Source organism: Canis aureus, chromosome 5 (assembly GCF_053574225.1).
Source record: "Canis aureus isolate CA01 chromosome 5, VMU_Caureus_v.1.0, whole genome shotgun sequence".
NCBI lineage: Eukaryota > Metazoa > Chordata > Mammalia > Carnivora > Canidae > Canis > Canis aureus.
In genome coordinates this window covers 70481418-70497200 of record NC_135615.1, presented here as the reverse complement: position 1 = coordinate 70497200, position 15783 = coordinate 70481418, and the positions used below count along the sequence as shown (strand labels likewise).

The window sequence follows — 15783 nt, the reverse complement described above, 5'->3', positions numbered from 1 at the left end:
GCCGGCTGTGCCAATGTCCTTGGGGATCCACACATGTGAGAGAATATAGGCTAATAATTCCCCCAAGCAATTTTTTAAAAAAGATTTTATTTATTTGACAGAGAGTGCAAGTGAGCACAAGAGGGAGAGTGGCAGGCAGAAGGAGAGGGAGAAGCAGGCTCCCCACTCAGCAGAGTCCAACATGGGGCTCGATCCCAGGACCCTGGAATCATGACCTGAGCTGAAGGCAGATGCTTAACTGACTGAGCCACCCAGATGCCCCTCTCCCAAACAATTTAAGGGAGGACATATATCTTAGATGTAACTCTTTGACTTAGTCATTTTTTTCTCTAGTTTATATTCCTAGTTTATGTTCATTCAAAATAACTGGGTGCCTGGATGGCTCAGTGGTTAAGTGTTTGCCTTCGACTCAGGTCATGATCCCAGGGTCCTGGGATCAAATCCCAGGTCTCCCTGCTCCTGCTCTCTCTCAAATAAATAAATAAAATCTAAAAAATCTCTTATTAAAAAATCTAATAAAATCTAAAAAAATTATTATATATTGTATTTATTTCCCCCAGAATAGAAAGAATTTTCTCTATTATTAAAACACTTGAAATAAAAAAAAGAGTAACATGTGTAATACTGTACCCTAGTATAACCATTGTTACAGCATTTTAGATCATTCTTTCTGATTTTTCAAGTCTTTTTTAAGCATTTGTAATTATACTGTATACAATTTTGTGTTGTACTTTTGTTATTTACATGGGAAAATGCTGTGTCTTCAGTGCTTGACAGAGTAGGCAGTCAAATATTTACTAAAGATGAATTATGGACATATTTTTACATAATATCTTGAGCATTTAAAAATTTTTTTAAATTTAATTTAATTTTATTTATTTGAGAGTGAGAGCAACGGAAGCCTGGGTGGCTCAGCGGTTAAACATGTCTGTCTTCGGCTCAGGTCATGATCCTGGGGTCCCAGAATCGAGTTCTGAATCTGCTTCTCCCTCTACCTGTGTCTCTGCCTCTCTCTTTCTGTGTCTTTCATGAATAAATAAGTAAAATCTTTAAAAAAGAAAAAAAAAGAGAATGTGAGCAAGAGAGAACAGGAGAGGGGGAGGGAGGGGACAAAGGGAAAGGGAGCAAGCAGACTCCCTGCTGTACAGGGAGCCCCACACAGGACTTCAGGACCCTGAGATCATGATCTGAGCTGAAGGCAGGTGCTTAACCAACTGAGCCCTCCAGGTGTCCCCAGCATCGTTTTTGTTGTTGTTTTTAAAAGATTTAATTTATTTGACAGAGAGACACAGGTAGTGACAAAGATTGAGAATGTCTACATGAGCGAGGAGGAGAGGGAGAAGCAGACTTCCTCTTGAGCAGGCAGCCTGACGTGGGCTCTAGCTCAGGACCCTGGGATCTTGACCTGAGCTGAAGGCAGATGCTTAACTAACTGAGCCACGCAGGCACCCCTGAGCATCGTTTTTGATGGACCATTAAATACATTGAATATTTTTATATATGTGAATATTTTTATATACGTCACTCTTTCTGATGCATATAGCTTTTTCTTTTTCTGTGTATATGATTATTTCTTTAGAACAGATACCCAAAAGCGACTATGGGTCCAGTTAATTATTAGTCAGAATTCTTGGTGCCAAGGGACAGAAACATAGGAAATGTTTTGACTATTCTCACTGGGGGATGCAGGATAAATCTAGCTTCCTCAGGGTTGTAGCAGGTGCTCGCATTGCACCCTTAGGGCTTTGTCTCTTACCTCTGGCCAACTCTTGCCACCTGGTGGTAAAGATGGGCATTGGTAAATTTTTGTGATTGATAATCTTGACAGATGTTTTGAAAAAGATGAATTGATTTAGCTAATCACTCAGTGGGGTGAAGTATCTTGATTAATTAAGCATGTGTCATATGCCCACAGTTGGGGGTTACCTCAGCTTCAACCAAATCACATAGAAAGACCGGATTTATTTTAGAATGTGTAGAAGGTGATGTTGATAAATACTTAAGTAATTTTTTTCACAAAAACCTAGAATGATCCGTTAAAAAAAAGTAGGGAAGGTGGTTTCCTAGGAAAAGTCTTTGGGACAGACAGGAAAGGATATCTATTATAAATGTTTTTTAAAGTTATTTAATAACTAAACCATCATTTAACTTTTAATTAATTTTATTAAGTATTTTTGCCACTCTTGATAGTGATTGCTAAATGATTTCTAAAATTTTATACTAGCCCTGGCACTATTTCTTATTTTACTATACTCTCACCATGGGCATTATTTTCTGAATATTTTGCTAATTTAATATATTAAAAAGTGGCACCTTGTTTAGATTTTTTTTCACTTAACATCTATCATAATTATTTGCTGTAATTGTAATTTAATTGACTGCTTACTCTTCCATTTGATTGGTTTACCATAGTTTACAAGCTAATTTTCCAATTATTGGTCTTTTAGATTGCTTTATAGTTTTTTTTAACCTTTGTAGTTTTTTTTTTTTTTTTTAAAGATTTTATTCTTGAGAGACACACACACACAGAGGCAGAGACACAGGCAGAGGGAGAAGCAGGCTCCATTCAGGGAGCCCCATGTGGGACTAGATCCCAGAACTCCAGGATCACACCCTGAGCTGAAAGCAGGCACTTAACCACTGAGCCACCCAGGCATCCCTAAACCTTTGTAGGTTATAATACTACAGGTATTTTTATATACCCGTAGGTTTTTGGATTTTGCCTCTATTGACTTTTTTCTTTTAGAAAACTTCTAATAATATTATTGTATCAAAGGTATAAACATTTTGACACCCTTGCTTTCAAAGACTTTCACTGACTTCTGTTTTTACTAATGTAAGTGATGTTCATGTATCACATGTTTGCTAACATTAGCCATTATTTTTAAAGAATATATGTTGGGGGACGCCTGCATGGAGCCTGCTTCTCCCTCTGCCTGTGTCTCTGCCTCTCTCTCATTCTCTCATGAATAAATAAATAAAAAATCTTAAAAAAAATAAATTAAAAAAATTTTTTTTAAAAATATATGTTGGTTAAGTACAAAAAGTGATCTCAAATTGTTTTAATTAACAATTTTAGGGATCCCTGGGTGGCGCAGTGGTTTGGCGCCTGCCTTTGGCCCAGGGCGCGGTCCTGGATATCCGGGATCGAATCCCACGTCGGGCTCCCGGAGCATGGAGCCTGCTTCTCCCTCTGCCTGTGTCTCTGCCTCTCTCTCTCTCTCTCTCACTGTGTGCCTATCATAAATAAATAAATAAATAAAAGTTTAAAAAAATTAAAAAAAAAATTTTAAATTGGCATTTTTAGTGACTCTTCAAGTCCCATCTTCTCCTTACCTCATTATTTAGAATTATAAATACAAGATACACCCTGTGCTTTATTTCATTTCTTCTTGTGCTCAGGTCTGGTCCATCGAACTCACATGTCATCCTGTCGTGTGGATAAGCCCTCTGAGATAGTGGATGTTGGAGACAAAGTGTGGGTGAAGCTTATTGGCCGGGAGGTAAGGTTCTATGCAACTTTCATGTGGTTAGAAAGACTGAGGAAAGGCTGGAGAAGGCAGTGTTGGTATTTTATAATGACCAGTGTGTGTATGCTGTTAACTGTGGCTGATGATCTTATTTTTAAACCCTGCCACTGTATTCTGTCCTGAATTGAAACCTTCTGGCTAGCTGTCCTGTAAATTCAGAAAGGATGTGGTGTAAACTATAATAAGTGTGCTGCAATAAGTACATGTTTATAGAACATGTTTATAGAAACTCCCTGAAGTTTATCCAAATCTGGGGTGGAAAAAAAAAAAGAGAGAAGAAAACTTAATTTATGGGACTAGTCTTTACCATAAATTTCGAAGAATAGCTGCCGGGTACACTTCAGTTTGGACCAACACAAAACAAAACAAAAGACACAGAGTTTACGGTTATTGTTCCTAATACCTGGCACCATACAATGTGAGGGAAGTGAGAAAGGCCTGAAGGACCCTGTTAACAGCAGTTCACTTGAGTGCATAAGGGCTGTAGATGTAGGTAGACCTCCAGGACAAATGTGATTATACACTGAGGCCTGCTCTTCCATCAGAGAATGGCAGGGGAGATAGGTCTGAAAGAGATACTATTCTTTAATCCTTGAGTGCTTAACATGTTCTAGTCTGAAGGATGTAAGAGTGAGGCCAGACCTAGGTGACCTCAGCTGTTATGGAACTTACATAGAGTATAACAGGATGAGACAAATATAAAAGTGAGCAAGCACACATATAAAATAATTATAAATTATAGTAAGTGTTGTAATGGTCTCAAGCCAGTATCAGAGGTAGATTTAGATAAAGTGGTCAGGAACAGGCTCTGCAGAAATGACGTATTAGCAGAGACCTAAAGGAAAAGGCTTCAGTCATGGAAGAGTTGGAATAAGCATATTCCAGCCAGGCAGAATAACATGCAGAGATCCTGAAGTGGGAAAGGGCGTCAAGTGCTGGAGGAAGCAAAAGAAGACCAACATGGCTAATAATTGCCTTCATGTTTAAAAATGCACTAAAAAAATAAATAACAATTTTTAAAAAGCAAAAAAAAAAAAAAAAAAAAAACCAACAAAACAACAACAAAAACCACCACAATAAAAATACTCTACACCAAATCTAAAAGGGGATCTACTCTAGTCTGGAATGTTTGGGAAATGCATTCTGAGCTCAGGGATCTATGAACTCATCATTATGCTGAACTTATCTGGAAAAAACAGCTTATTTTTTCTGCCTGGTTACCTCCATAGGCCTTGAATTTCTTAGCAATCATTTCTGTCTTTCTTCCCCAGAGGGATAAGAATGAGAAAAAACCATTTCCTAAAGTTATTCTGCCACAAGATCTATTTATAATGCTCATTAGTACCCCCAGTGTTCCTAGTACAGGACCTCAGCCATTAGAGGAGTTCAGTGTTTGTTATGATGATAAAAGATTTGATGCTTAGTTAGATTATTTTATTTTATTTTATATTTTATTTTATTATATTTTGTTTTGTTTTATTTTTATTTTTAAAAATATTTTATTTATTTATTTATTCATGAGAGAGAAGCAGGCTCCATGCAGGGAGCCCGACATGGGACTCGATCCCGGGGCCCCAGGATCAGGCCCTGGGCCAGAGGCGGCGCTAAACCGTTGAGCCACCCGGGCTGCCCCTTTAGTTAGATAATTTTAGACAAGAAGTCCAAATGGTGTACTCTTAGCTTTTGGTGACTTTGCTTTTGTCTTTTACAGATGAAAAATGATAGGATAAAAGTATCCCTATCCATGAAAGTCGTCAACCAAGGAACTGGGAAAGACCTTGACCCCAACAACGTTATCATTGAGTAGGTAAAAGGTTTAGAAAGGTTACCATCCTACTTCTCAAACTACAGAATGCTATAGTGAATCAAGCTGACCTAAGAACTCTACCATTTATAGTCTGTGATATTGATGAATTCTGTAGCCCTGGTGATCCTTGAATATGCATAGAGTTCTAAGATTGAATGCTAACATGCAAAGCATTGAAGTGCTCCATCAGTGGTTTTGTTTCCTTCCCCTTATTCTTTGTTTGCCCTTTAACCAGTTAGCCAACAAGCTCATGAAGCATCTGCTACTTGTCTCTCTCCTAGCACAGGGGCTCCAAAAAGATAGAGACCATGTGGAAGGGTAGAGTGATCTAGAAGCCACTCAAGTGGGGTTTAGTGCATCTTCAGATAACTGTGTTCTGAATATAACATCTTTACTTTCATTGGCTCTTCTGATCTTTCATATAGGAATGGAGGATTTGCTATCCATGTAGGCCAATGTCTGGTGATACAAGGAATTTGCTATCTCTTTGAAAGTCTTTCTTGAATGTATGCTGGTAATTTCTGGTCAGGGGTTCCTAGTTCCCTAAGGTTCCTTGAATGGTTTCTGAACTGTTTCCAGTGTTTCAGAAAACGTAAGCAAAGTCATACATTTACCTTCAGGTTAACCATGACTTTATTGTATTGCTTTTGATGTTAAAATATCACATTGTTTATCTCATGCTAATCAGGTGATCTCAGTGGCAGTTATTGACTAATTAAAAAAAAATGTTTCAGATTTGGTAGGAAAAATTTGGAAACCTTATTGTTTATAGAATTCTAAGCAAAATCACTGTGGATGCAAAATAATTTTACCCAAAAGGGAGGAAATTGATATTTATTGGTTTCGTACTATGTGCCAGGCATTATGCAAGGCAATTTATGTACATTTATGTATCTGATTCCTAGTGGATATTATCTCTCCATTTTACTTTATATTCCTAGTTTGTTTTAAAGATTTTATTTATTTATTTGAGAGAGAGAACAGAGGGAGAGGGAGAAGCAGACTGCTGAGCAGAGAAGCCTGATGTGGGGCTGGATCCCAGAATTCTGAGATCATGACCTGACCCAAAGACAGATGCTTAACTGGCTGAGCCCCCAAGGTACCCCCTTAGTTACTTAGTTTGTTTCTTTCTGTTCCTTTTTTTTTTTTTAAGATTTTATTTTTGGGTGCCTGAGTCGCTCAGTCAGTTGAGCATCTAACTCTGATTTTGGCTCAGGTCATGATCTCAGGGTCCTGGGATTGAGCCTTGTGTCAAGCTTCCCACTCAGGGAGGAATCTGCTTGTCTCCTTCTGCCTCTGCCTCTCCCCATGTGCTCACTCCCTCTTTTTCTCTCTAAAATAAATCTTAAAAAAAAAAAAAAAGATTTTATTTTTAAGTAATTTCCATACTCCATTTGGGGCTCGAGCCCATAACTCCAAGATCAAGAGTCACATGCTCCACTGACTAAGCCTGCCAGATGTCTTTATATTCCTAGTTTCTATCTTGATGCTTGGTGATAAGAAATTTCCATGTGGTTAATGAGAAATTATAGTGAGTTAAGGACCTGAACTAAGGACATTGAAGCTAGTGCCCTTTTTACTATATGATTCTTCTAGCTGTTGCATGTGACTTAGGATTTTTCCATATTTCTGTAGTTTTATCCTTAAATATTGACATGTTTATAAGTCTGATTATTGACAAAACACTTTTCATTTGTAGTAGAAATGTTTTATAACTCAGAGCTCAGTAATGTTATTTAAGTCTGGCATTTACTGATTACATTATAATAAATTACTTCTGCTCCAAAGAAATCCTGTGCTATATACAGACTCATTAAAAAGCAATGGAATTTCCCAAAGTCACCCTTGTAGGGGTAAAATGTAAAACAAGTAAAATAAAAAAGCTACTTCTTCTCTGTCTTAAAATAAGAGTAGGGAGGGGAAAGGGCTCCCTGATTTTGGGCTTTACAGGTCTCTCTGTAGAGGCTATTTCTGGTAATTACCAAGTGGCCAAACAGTAACTTTTGTTGTAAACTATTTCTAGAGCTGCATCCAGGAAAGGAGCATGATATAGTAGAATGATGTGAGGTTTTGAGTTAGATGTAAATCAGAAAGAGTTCTAGTTCTGCTACAAACTAGTGTTTGACCTTGAGCAGACACCCTCACTTCTCTAACCCTCAGCTTCTTACTATCATTGGAGGAGATGATGCCTATATCTTAGAAATGATGGAATGATTTAAATATGGACTTGTTTGTAAAGAGCCAGATTTGTGTCTAGTCTATAGTAGAAACTTAATAGATGGTAGCTACTTATGGTTATTGTTTTAGAAGATCTCTTTGTTTTTCTTCTGTGATTTTCACACCTTTTCTTTTTTTCTTTGTATATATTTTTTATTGTTCAATTTGCCAACATATAATAACACCCAGTGCTCATCCCATCAAGTGCCCCCCTCAGTGCCCATCACCTAGTCACCCCATCCCCCCACCCACCTCCCCTTCCGCTACTCCTTGTTCGTTTCCCAGAGTTAGGAGTCTCTCAGGTTCTGTCACCCTCTTTGATTTTTCCCACTCATTGTCTCTCCTTTCGCCTATAATCCCTTTCACTATTTTTTATATTCCCCATATGAATACTCCTTTTCTTTTTTTTTTTTTTTTTCCTTTTCTTTTTATAAGACCTGGGAGAACAGAGGACACAGCTCTTTCTTATCTCCCAGGGTGCCTGATGTGTAGCAGTTGTTAGTGCTTTCATTAACTCACTTATTCAACAAATATTTTGGGGGTTCATATTCTACATTTGGTACAATGGCAATACCAAGGTTTTTGCCTAAGGGCCTTACTGACTAGTGTAGTGAGATAATTGTGCAAATCACTTTAATATAAGGCAAATGTCTTAAATGCTAACAGTAGGTTAAAGAAAAGTTTCTAGGAATTAGCTTGAAGAGGATGAATGGATTTTGGGCTCTGATGGCTAGAAGAGAGATGACATTTAAACTAGTTCTAGAAGAACGGGTAAGATTTTGTCAGACATCAGGAGAAGAAATGGTATTCCTGACAGAAGAAATGATTTAAAGAAAGGCATGAAGCAGGAAAGCACAGGGCATGTTTCAGAGTCTTATTTAAGGAAAGAGGAGGGTGCAGCCAGGTACTAGAGCGTAAGGCTTGAATGGTATATTGGGGCAGATTGTGGAGAACTTTGACTTTCAGTCAAACTTTTTTTTTAAAGCCCTTGAGGGGGAGAGGCTCCTGATCAGATTAATCTCTGACCTTGCCCTGTTATGCTCAGTATCTTTGAGCTGTCTCCAGCCACCCACAATATGTCAACTGCCTTTCATTTTCCCTCAATATCGGTCATACATTTCATCCCCTCAGTCCCAGAGCATTAGAGGAAGTCTGTAGATGGAAGGAGGGAAAGGCAGTTTCCAGGTAGTTTTAGCCAGCATAGTAGTCTTTTAGAAGAGTGTTTTTGTTTGTTTTGTTTTTGTTTGTTTTTTAAAAGGTTTTATTTATTTATTCATGAGAGATGCAGAGAGAGAGGCAGAGACATAGGCAGAGGGAGAAGTAGGCTCCCTGTGGGGAGCCTGATGGGGAACTTGATCCCAGGACCCTGAGATCACGACCTGAGCCAAAGGCAGACCCTCAACCACTGAGCCACCTAGGTGCCCCTAGAAGAGTGCTTATGGGTCACCACCATAATTAGCCATGTGTATGTCTCCCTCCACTACTAGACTGTAAGCTCCTTGAGAAGAACTTTGTTTCAACTCACTTACTCATCAGCAGCCCTGGTGCTTGCCACTTAAGTAGTTGAACTGAATAAAAGAAAGGTTAATTCAACTATGTGTGCCAGATGGATTGGAGGAGGAAATTTGTTACTATTTAGATACAAAGTAGTGAAGCCTAAACCAGCAAGGCAGTGAGCACAGAAAGGGAGGGGGTAGGCAAGTGATACATTTGTTGAGTTAAGTATTAGGTGGGAATTATGATTTGGCTTGTCATATGTTAGAATCCACAGAATATTGGAATGGATTAAAATGAGAGTTTGTTTAAACTGCAATTTAAGCCATTTGAAACTCAGCTCCACAAATGAGGACATCTGAAAGCCATGGAGTTGGTGACTTGTCCTATTTATACCCCTAAGATCTTGCTGTTTTTTTAATTTATTTTATTGTAGTGAGAACACCTAACATGAGATTTACCCTCCTAAAAATTTTTTAATATACAGTATAGTACTGTTGACTAGCAGAGCAGACAGCTGACCCCCTTGTCATTTGAGTAAGATTATGCTGGGCAAAACCTGGGGATTGGAGCATTTTCAAGACTTAAATCATATGCTTGTCTGTACTGTCCCACTGGGTGGCCACTAAGTTGCATATGGCTGCATACGGTTATTTAAATGTAAATGAAAATTAAATAGTCTAATTCTTCAGTTACACTAACCACATTTTAAGTAGTCAGTAGCCCTAGACCTAAATATTAGCATACAAACATAAATTTATAGAATTAAAAAAAAAAAAAACGAATTTTTCCATCATATTCTGTGGAATATGATTGGTAGTATGCTGGATAGTGTGCTTACTGCTTATATACAGAAAAAAGAAGACATTATTATTATTTTTTTAAGATTGATTTGAAAGAGAGTGTGAGCGGGAGTGGGGGGCAGAGGGAGAAGGAGAATCTCAAGCAGATGCTGTATTGAGCGTGGAACCTGATGTGCAGCTTGATTCCATGACCCCTAGATCATAACCTGAGCTGAACACCTAACCAGCTTAGCCACCCAGGTGCCCCAGACATAGACTTTATCTTTGGAGGCCTGCTTATGGCACAGAGGGTGAGCCAGAAGGTGAACAAATCTAACAAAATGATCAGAGAGTGGATACTTGGGTGGCTCAGTGGTTGTATGTCTGCCTTCAGCTCAGGACATGATCCTGGGTCCGGGGATCGAGTCCCACATGGGCTGCGAGGAGCCTGCTTTTCCCTCTGTGTCTTTGCCTCTCTCTGTGTGTCTCTCATGAATAAATAAATAAAATATTTAAAAAAAAATGACCAGTGAGTAAAATGCTATGGGAACACAAAATGCTTGTGGTGGTAGGGATCATTTTAGAGAAGATGGGGTGAGCTGAAGAATGACCGGAACAGAATATGAACTATCTTGGTTCTTTTCTGTTTCTCTCGAACCAGTGTATCCTATGAAACTATTAGCTAAAAAACATGAGGTGGGTACTTTGTTCTGCTTCAGTGTTGTCATCCTGCATTTCTCTGGGTAATGTGGCTTTTTTGACAAAATATTTGTTTCTGCTGGACTCTATAGAGACCTGGCAAGTAGTTGGAAAAGCTTAGATGAAGTCAGAATTCAAAGTTAAAGAGGTTCAGCTAAGGGGGCACCTGTTTCTCTCTCTTGCTCAAATAAATAAATTTAAAAATCTTAAAAAAAAAAAAAAAAGGTTCAGGTAAAGGAAAAATACTTGGAGCCAAGAGCACAGAAATTTTTTTCTTTACAGATTTGAGAGAGAGAAAAAAGAGCATGAGTGGAGGGAGGGGCAGAGGGAGAGAATATCAAGCAGACTCCCTGCTGACCTCGGAGCCCAGTGAGGGGCTCGATGCCATGACCCTGAAATCATGACCTGAGCTAAAACCAAGAGAAGGACGCTCAACTGAGTGAGCCACCCAGGGCCCCATGAGCACAGAAATTTCAATAAACATTTATTGATGCTGTTGCCAAGCCTTGGGCTAAGGTGCTGGGGAAACACATATAAGTAAAATCTTGTAGAAAGGGCTTACAATCTAGAAAAGAAACATGAATGTATTGGCAATAAAGTGTGATATGTGCTAGGACTGCAGTGTGTATAGATTACTGTTTGAGTTTGATAAAAAGAGTGATCGAGGGTGACACTCTTTGATCAAACATTTCTGAGTACCTGTTCTGTGCAGGTACCGTGTATTATAGTAAAGGTCAAAGAAAAAGCCATGACAGCTGGGGTGCTTAGGCTCTGCTTTTGGCAGGAGTGTAACTGGTAAACACACTACAGAAAACTGGTAGCAGTGTCTGTGATAGCTAATGCTCTACAACCCAGTATACTGTTCTACTCCTACTTTGAACTAGGCATTTCCCACCATATGCATATGTATCTGTTCACTGAAAGACATGCTAGGAAGTTCACAGAAGAAGCACTGTTCATAGTAGAAACTACTCAGATCAATGGCAAAATATTTTATGGCAGTGACAATCAGTGATCCACAACTACACAACAGTATGGATGGATCTCACAAACAAGTGAAAGAAGCCAGACACAGAAGGTTCATACTCTATGATTCTATTGATATAATTTACAAAAACTGATATAACTAATCTCTGTTGTTAGAAATCAACATAGTGGTTACCCTTGGGGGAGGCCTGATGACTAGAGGGGCCTTGGAGATGCTGGCAATGTTCTGTTTCCTATCTGAGTGATGGTTTCCTGGGTATGTCTAAATTATGAAAACCACAGTGCCTGGGTGGCTCGGTCGATTAAAAGTCTGCCTTCAGCTCAGGTCATGATTCCAGGGTTCTGGGATCAAGTCCTGCATCGGACTCCCTGCTCAGGGGAGGAATCTGCTTCCCCTTTGTCCCTCCCCCTGTCTTGTGCTTGTTCTCTTGCTCTCTCACACACACAAAAATAAAATCTTTAAAAAACAAATTGTTAAAACCAATCAAGCTATATGCTTATGAACACTTTTCTATACGTATATTATATTATACTTTAGTAATAAGTTTAGAATTTTTAAGAAATGCTACAGGAATGCGAACAAAGAGGCAAATTCTGGCTGAGGGGCTCAGGAGAAGGCTTGGTAGAAAAGGAGAGGTGGTGACTGAACTGAGCCTTGAAATGTTTGGGGGTGGTGAGGTGGGAGGAAAGAGGGGAAGCAGCATTTCAGAGAGAGGGAACTGTGCAAGCAAAGGCAGTGAGCCATTTGGAGAAGCTCAACTAGTCCTGTTTGGCTAGAGCATCTCGTGCAAGTAAGGTTGGGGCTGGAGAAGCAGGTTAGAGACAGACTCTGCAAGGCCTTGAGTACCAAAGTGAGGAATTTGGACTTGATGTTCTAGGAAGTCTTTGAAGGTCTCTTAAACCTGGGTGTGACCTCATCAGGGTTACAGGGGGCTTAGCGAGGGGAGTAATTGTATCTTCATCCTCTGTGCATTGGTGAGATGAAGTTGTCTCATTCATGATTATTAATTCAGAGCCTGTCCTGAATGAAATAATGTGTTTCAAGTTGCTGCTTTCACTGTTTGTCTCCCCATGCAGGACGCTTTTCCTTCTACCTGCCAAAGACAGAACAAAAACCCAGCATACAGCATTACCTTCTAGTATATCTGGCCATATCTCTTGAGAGGGCCAACAGTTGGTATCCTTTTCATTACAGGCAAGAAGAGAGGCGGCGGCGGTCCTTCCAGGATTACACTGGGCAGAAGATCACCCTCGAGGCTGTCCTGAACACCACCTGCAAGAAGTGTGGCTGTAAAGGTAAGGTGAAGCCTCTGCCATGCCAGTCCTTCCTCCCTGTGATGGACCTTTACTAGGTGGGGGAGGCCACCTGGTTTGGGTGTGGCTCACCCTGCTTTTTAGTCAAATGATGGCCTCACCTACTCATGCTGTAACTCGTGCTTGGCTCTTAGCAGAGTTCATTCCCTTTCTGTGTCCTCTTCTGAATGCTGGATACTCTACTGTCACCCCGCTTCCCCTCTTCGCTATTGATGTCCTGTGTGGGCAAGATCCCTATGTACTATGTCAGGAGGAGTGAGAGTGTTGGATTATGGTTAACACTCCAAAACTTTTATCTCTAAGGACCATTACTATTCTGCAAAACTGAAGTGACTTTGAAATATGTTCCTCAAGGATCTAAGTTAAACTCTTTCTTGCTTCTCTTTGTCTCTTTAACTTCAGACTTCTGAATACAGTAGCCTTTTAGTAATAAAGAACACAGCCTAGCCGCCTGCTCAGGTTTCTTCTGGTCTTACTCAGGTGTTCAAGAGTGCTCTCAGCCTGACTTCTCGTTGGAGCTATCATGAGAGGGATTGCCAGCGTCTCATTTTCAGAGTGACCTCAATTTGTCACACCTCCCTTGCCTTGCATTTACCCTGCTCTCTTGATTTTTCTACAACAGTTGGTAGCATATTTGTGCCCTGATTGATGTTGTGGGGATTAAGCCTCTACTAACCACTAATGTAGAGGGAGGAAGGGAAAAATAAAATTGAAAGAATACCTCCTCAGGGGAATCGTGGGAACATTCCAAATATTTGGAAAACTGTATGCTGTATTCCCCTTCCAGGCATCATCCAGCTTCTGGATTCAGAGTTGCAAAGCCGTTTACACATAGCTTTTTGATGATCTCATGGGATTGTCTGTGCCCCTGAAACAGGGTCTGTGCAAGCTTAGACAAAACCAGCTTTGTAGCAGCTGTTCAATGGCCCCTTGATAGCACTAAAAGCACAGGGAGGGTGAGGTCCTCTTACCTTCAGCTTATGTCTACCAGGTACCACATGAGGCAGAGAAGCATAATGAGAGATGGACTTTGGCCTAGTCAGCAAAGGTCAAGCGAAGGTGGTTGGTTTTGGTGCAGCTGGAAGAGCTCAGAGCAGGGAGGCATGAGACTTGGGGTAAGTTTTAGCTCTGCTGCTCTCTTTGTGACCTTGAGCTACTTCTCTGCTCTGGGCCTTTATATCTTCTGCACATGCAGTGTTGGATTTGATGATCTCTAAGGCGCTTGCCAGATCTGACAGTCTGAATGTTGAGTGCCCCTAGGCGACTGCCTGTCTCTCAGTGTGTTAGCTTGGATGTGAATGCTGCCTTCTTGCCAGCTGCCTAAGAGCTATATTCCTGTAGTGCTTGGCCTGCCACTTGGCTCCCTCTGCTAAGCATCCTGCTCTCTGGAGCAGCCTTTCGATGTCAGGAGTGAGTTCCAAACAGATCTTTAAAAATTACTAAGCCCCATTGCTAATGGAAGGCAGCACAAGCCTGCTTCTTCTGCCATTTCCAGAGTGGTGCCAGTATTTCCCACAGCTCTAGGACCAGCTGCTGGTCTGGCTGTGGTTGAGTAGGCAATGCCATCTTGAGGAGACAGAAAATCTGTTCTGAATCCAGCAGCTGCTCTGAATGAACTCAGTAATATTTCCTCAACCAGCTAGCCCCTCTCAGGAGCCTCTGGGGAAGATCCACCTGCTAAGAGAGGCTGCTTCTCCCCTCCCTACCTTTTCTACCTCTCTTCTGCAGGCCACTTTGCAAAGGATTGTTTTATGCAACCAGGAGGGACCAAGTATTCTCTGATACCAGATGAGGAAGAGGAGAAGGAAGAGGCAAAGTCAGCAGAATTTGAGAAGCCTGACCCCACAAGGAATTCTTCTAGAAAAAGAAAGAAGGTGAGTGCTATCTTGCTTTTACTTACCATATTTTTTTGAGTTTTGAAATAAAGATGTACTTTTTGCAGAAATTTTAGGAATCCTGAAAAACATAATAGGATCTCCTGTAATCTTTCCACCAGAGAGACTTCTTACAGTACTTTTGGTACGTACCCATCTTTTTTCGAGGTAATGATATGTAGATAGCTACATCTCCATTTAGATACAAAATTATGGTCGTACTATGGTCTAGTTTATATTTTACTTTTTTCATCATACTTATCAAAATCATCTTCTATTTTTAAGTGTTCAAAAACTTGATTTAAGAACAACATAAGATATTCTACCCTATGGCTGTATGATGGTTTATTTACTAATTTTTCTATGGTTGGATATTTTTATTACTTCCAACCTAAATCTTTTGCCATATTTCTTACTGTTTTCTTTGGATAAATCCCTAAATAAGATTACTGAGTTGGGGCTTTAAGGCTTTTGATACATTTTTTCAAATTGTCTTTCCAGAAAGTATTTATCTGTGCCCAGGGGTGGATACGAGTGCCTGTCTCTCGGAGTCCTATGTAGTACTAACAACAGAACAATTCATAAAACAGACATTATTGTGGTGCAGTAAAAGGCAGGGCATTTGCCACATGCCACCCAGAGAGGGAACAGAAGAAAAGTATGCTGTAGTTTGGTCAGGAAATGGTTATTTTCATATTGTGTAGTATTTTTCTATTAATGTCCAGTTATTGGGCTTCTATTTTGTTTTTTTTTTTTTTTCAGTGCTTTAACAGTCTTTTGTTGAGTGGTCTTTTTATTCCAGGTAGCACAAGCGTGGGAATACAAAAATTGTGATCAGGTCCTTGCCCTCAGTGGGCATTCCCTATAAATGAAATAATGCTTCATTACTATAATGTGTTCAAAAACTTGAAAAGCAGTTTACACATAGTTTCATTACTATAATGAATCATTACTTCATTTATAGGTGAGAAAAAGGCCCATTGTACCATTATAAGAATTAGCCAAGTATATGAATAATACTTTATTGATCTGTATATTCTTTCCCTGGGTGACCTCCTAAGATGTTAACTGCCTCGATG

General features: G+C 39.8%; 1 protein-coding gene across 6 annotated transcripts in view; it reads left to right on the top strand.

The window, feature by feature from the left end:
- ZCCHC17 (zinc finger CCHC-type containing 17) overlaps window positions 1-15783 on the top strand; it is a 62889-nt gene that overhangs the window by 29754 nt on the left and 17352 nt on the right. For all 6 annotated transcript variants that reach the window (XM_077898769.1, XM_077898773.1, XM_077898775.1 and 3 more), the window contains 4 exons: window positions 3403-3503; window positions 5242-5333; window positions 12712-12812; window positions 14559-14704. In XM_077898769.1, coding sequence (XP_077754895.1) covers window positions 3403-3503; window positions 5242-5333; window positions 12712-12812; window positions 14559-14704 — 440 coding nt within the window. The remainder of the gene's footprint in view (window positions 1-3402; window positions 3504-5241; window positions 5334-12711; window positions 12813-14558; window positions 14705-15783) is intronic.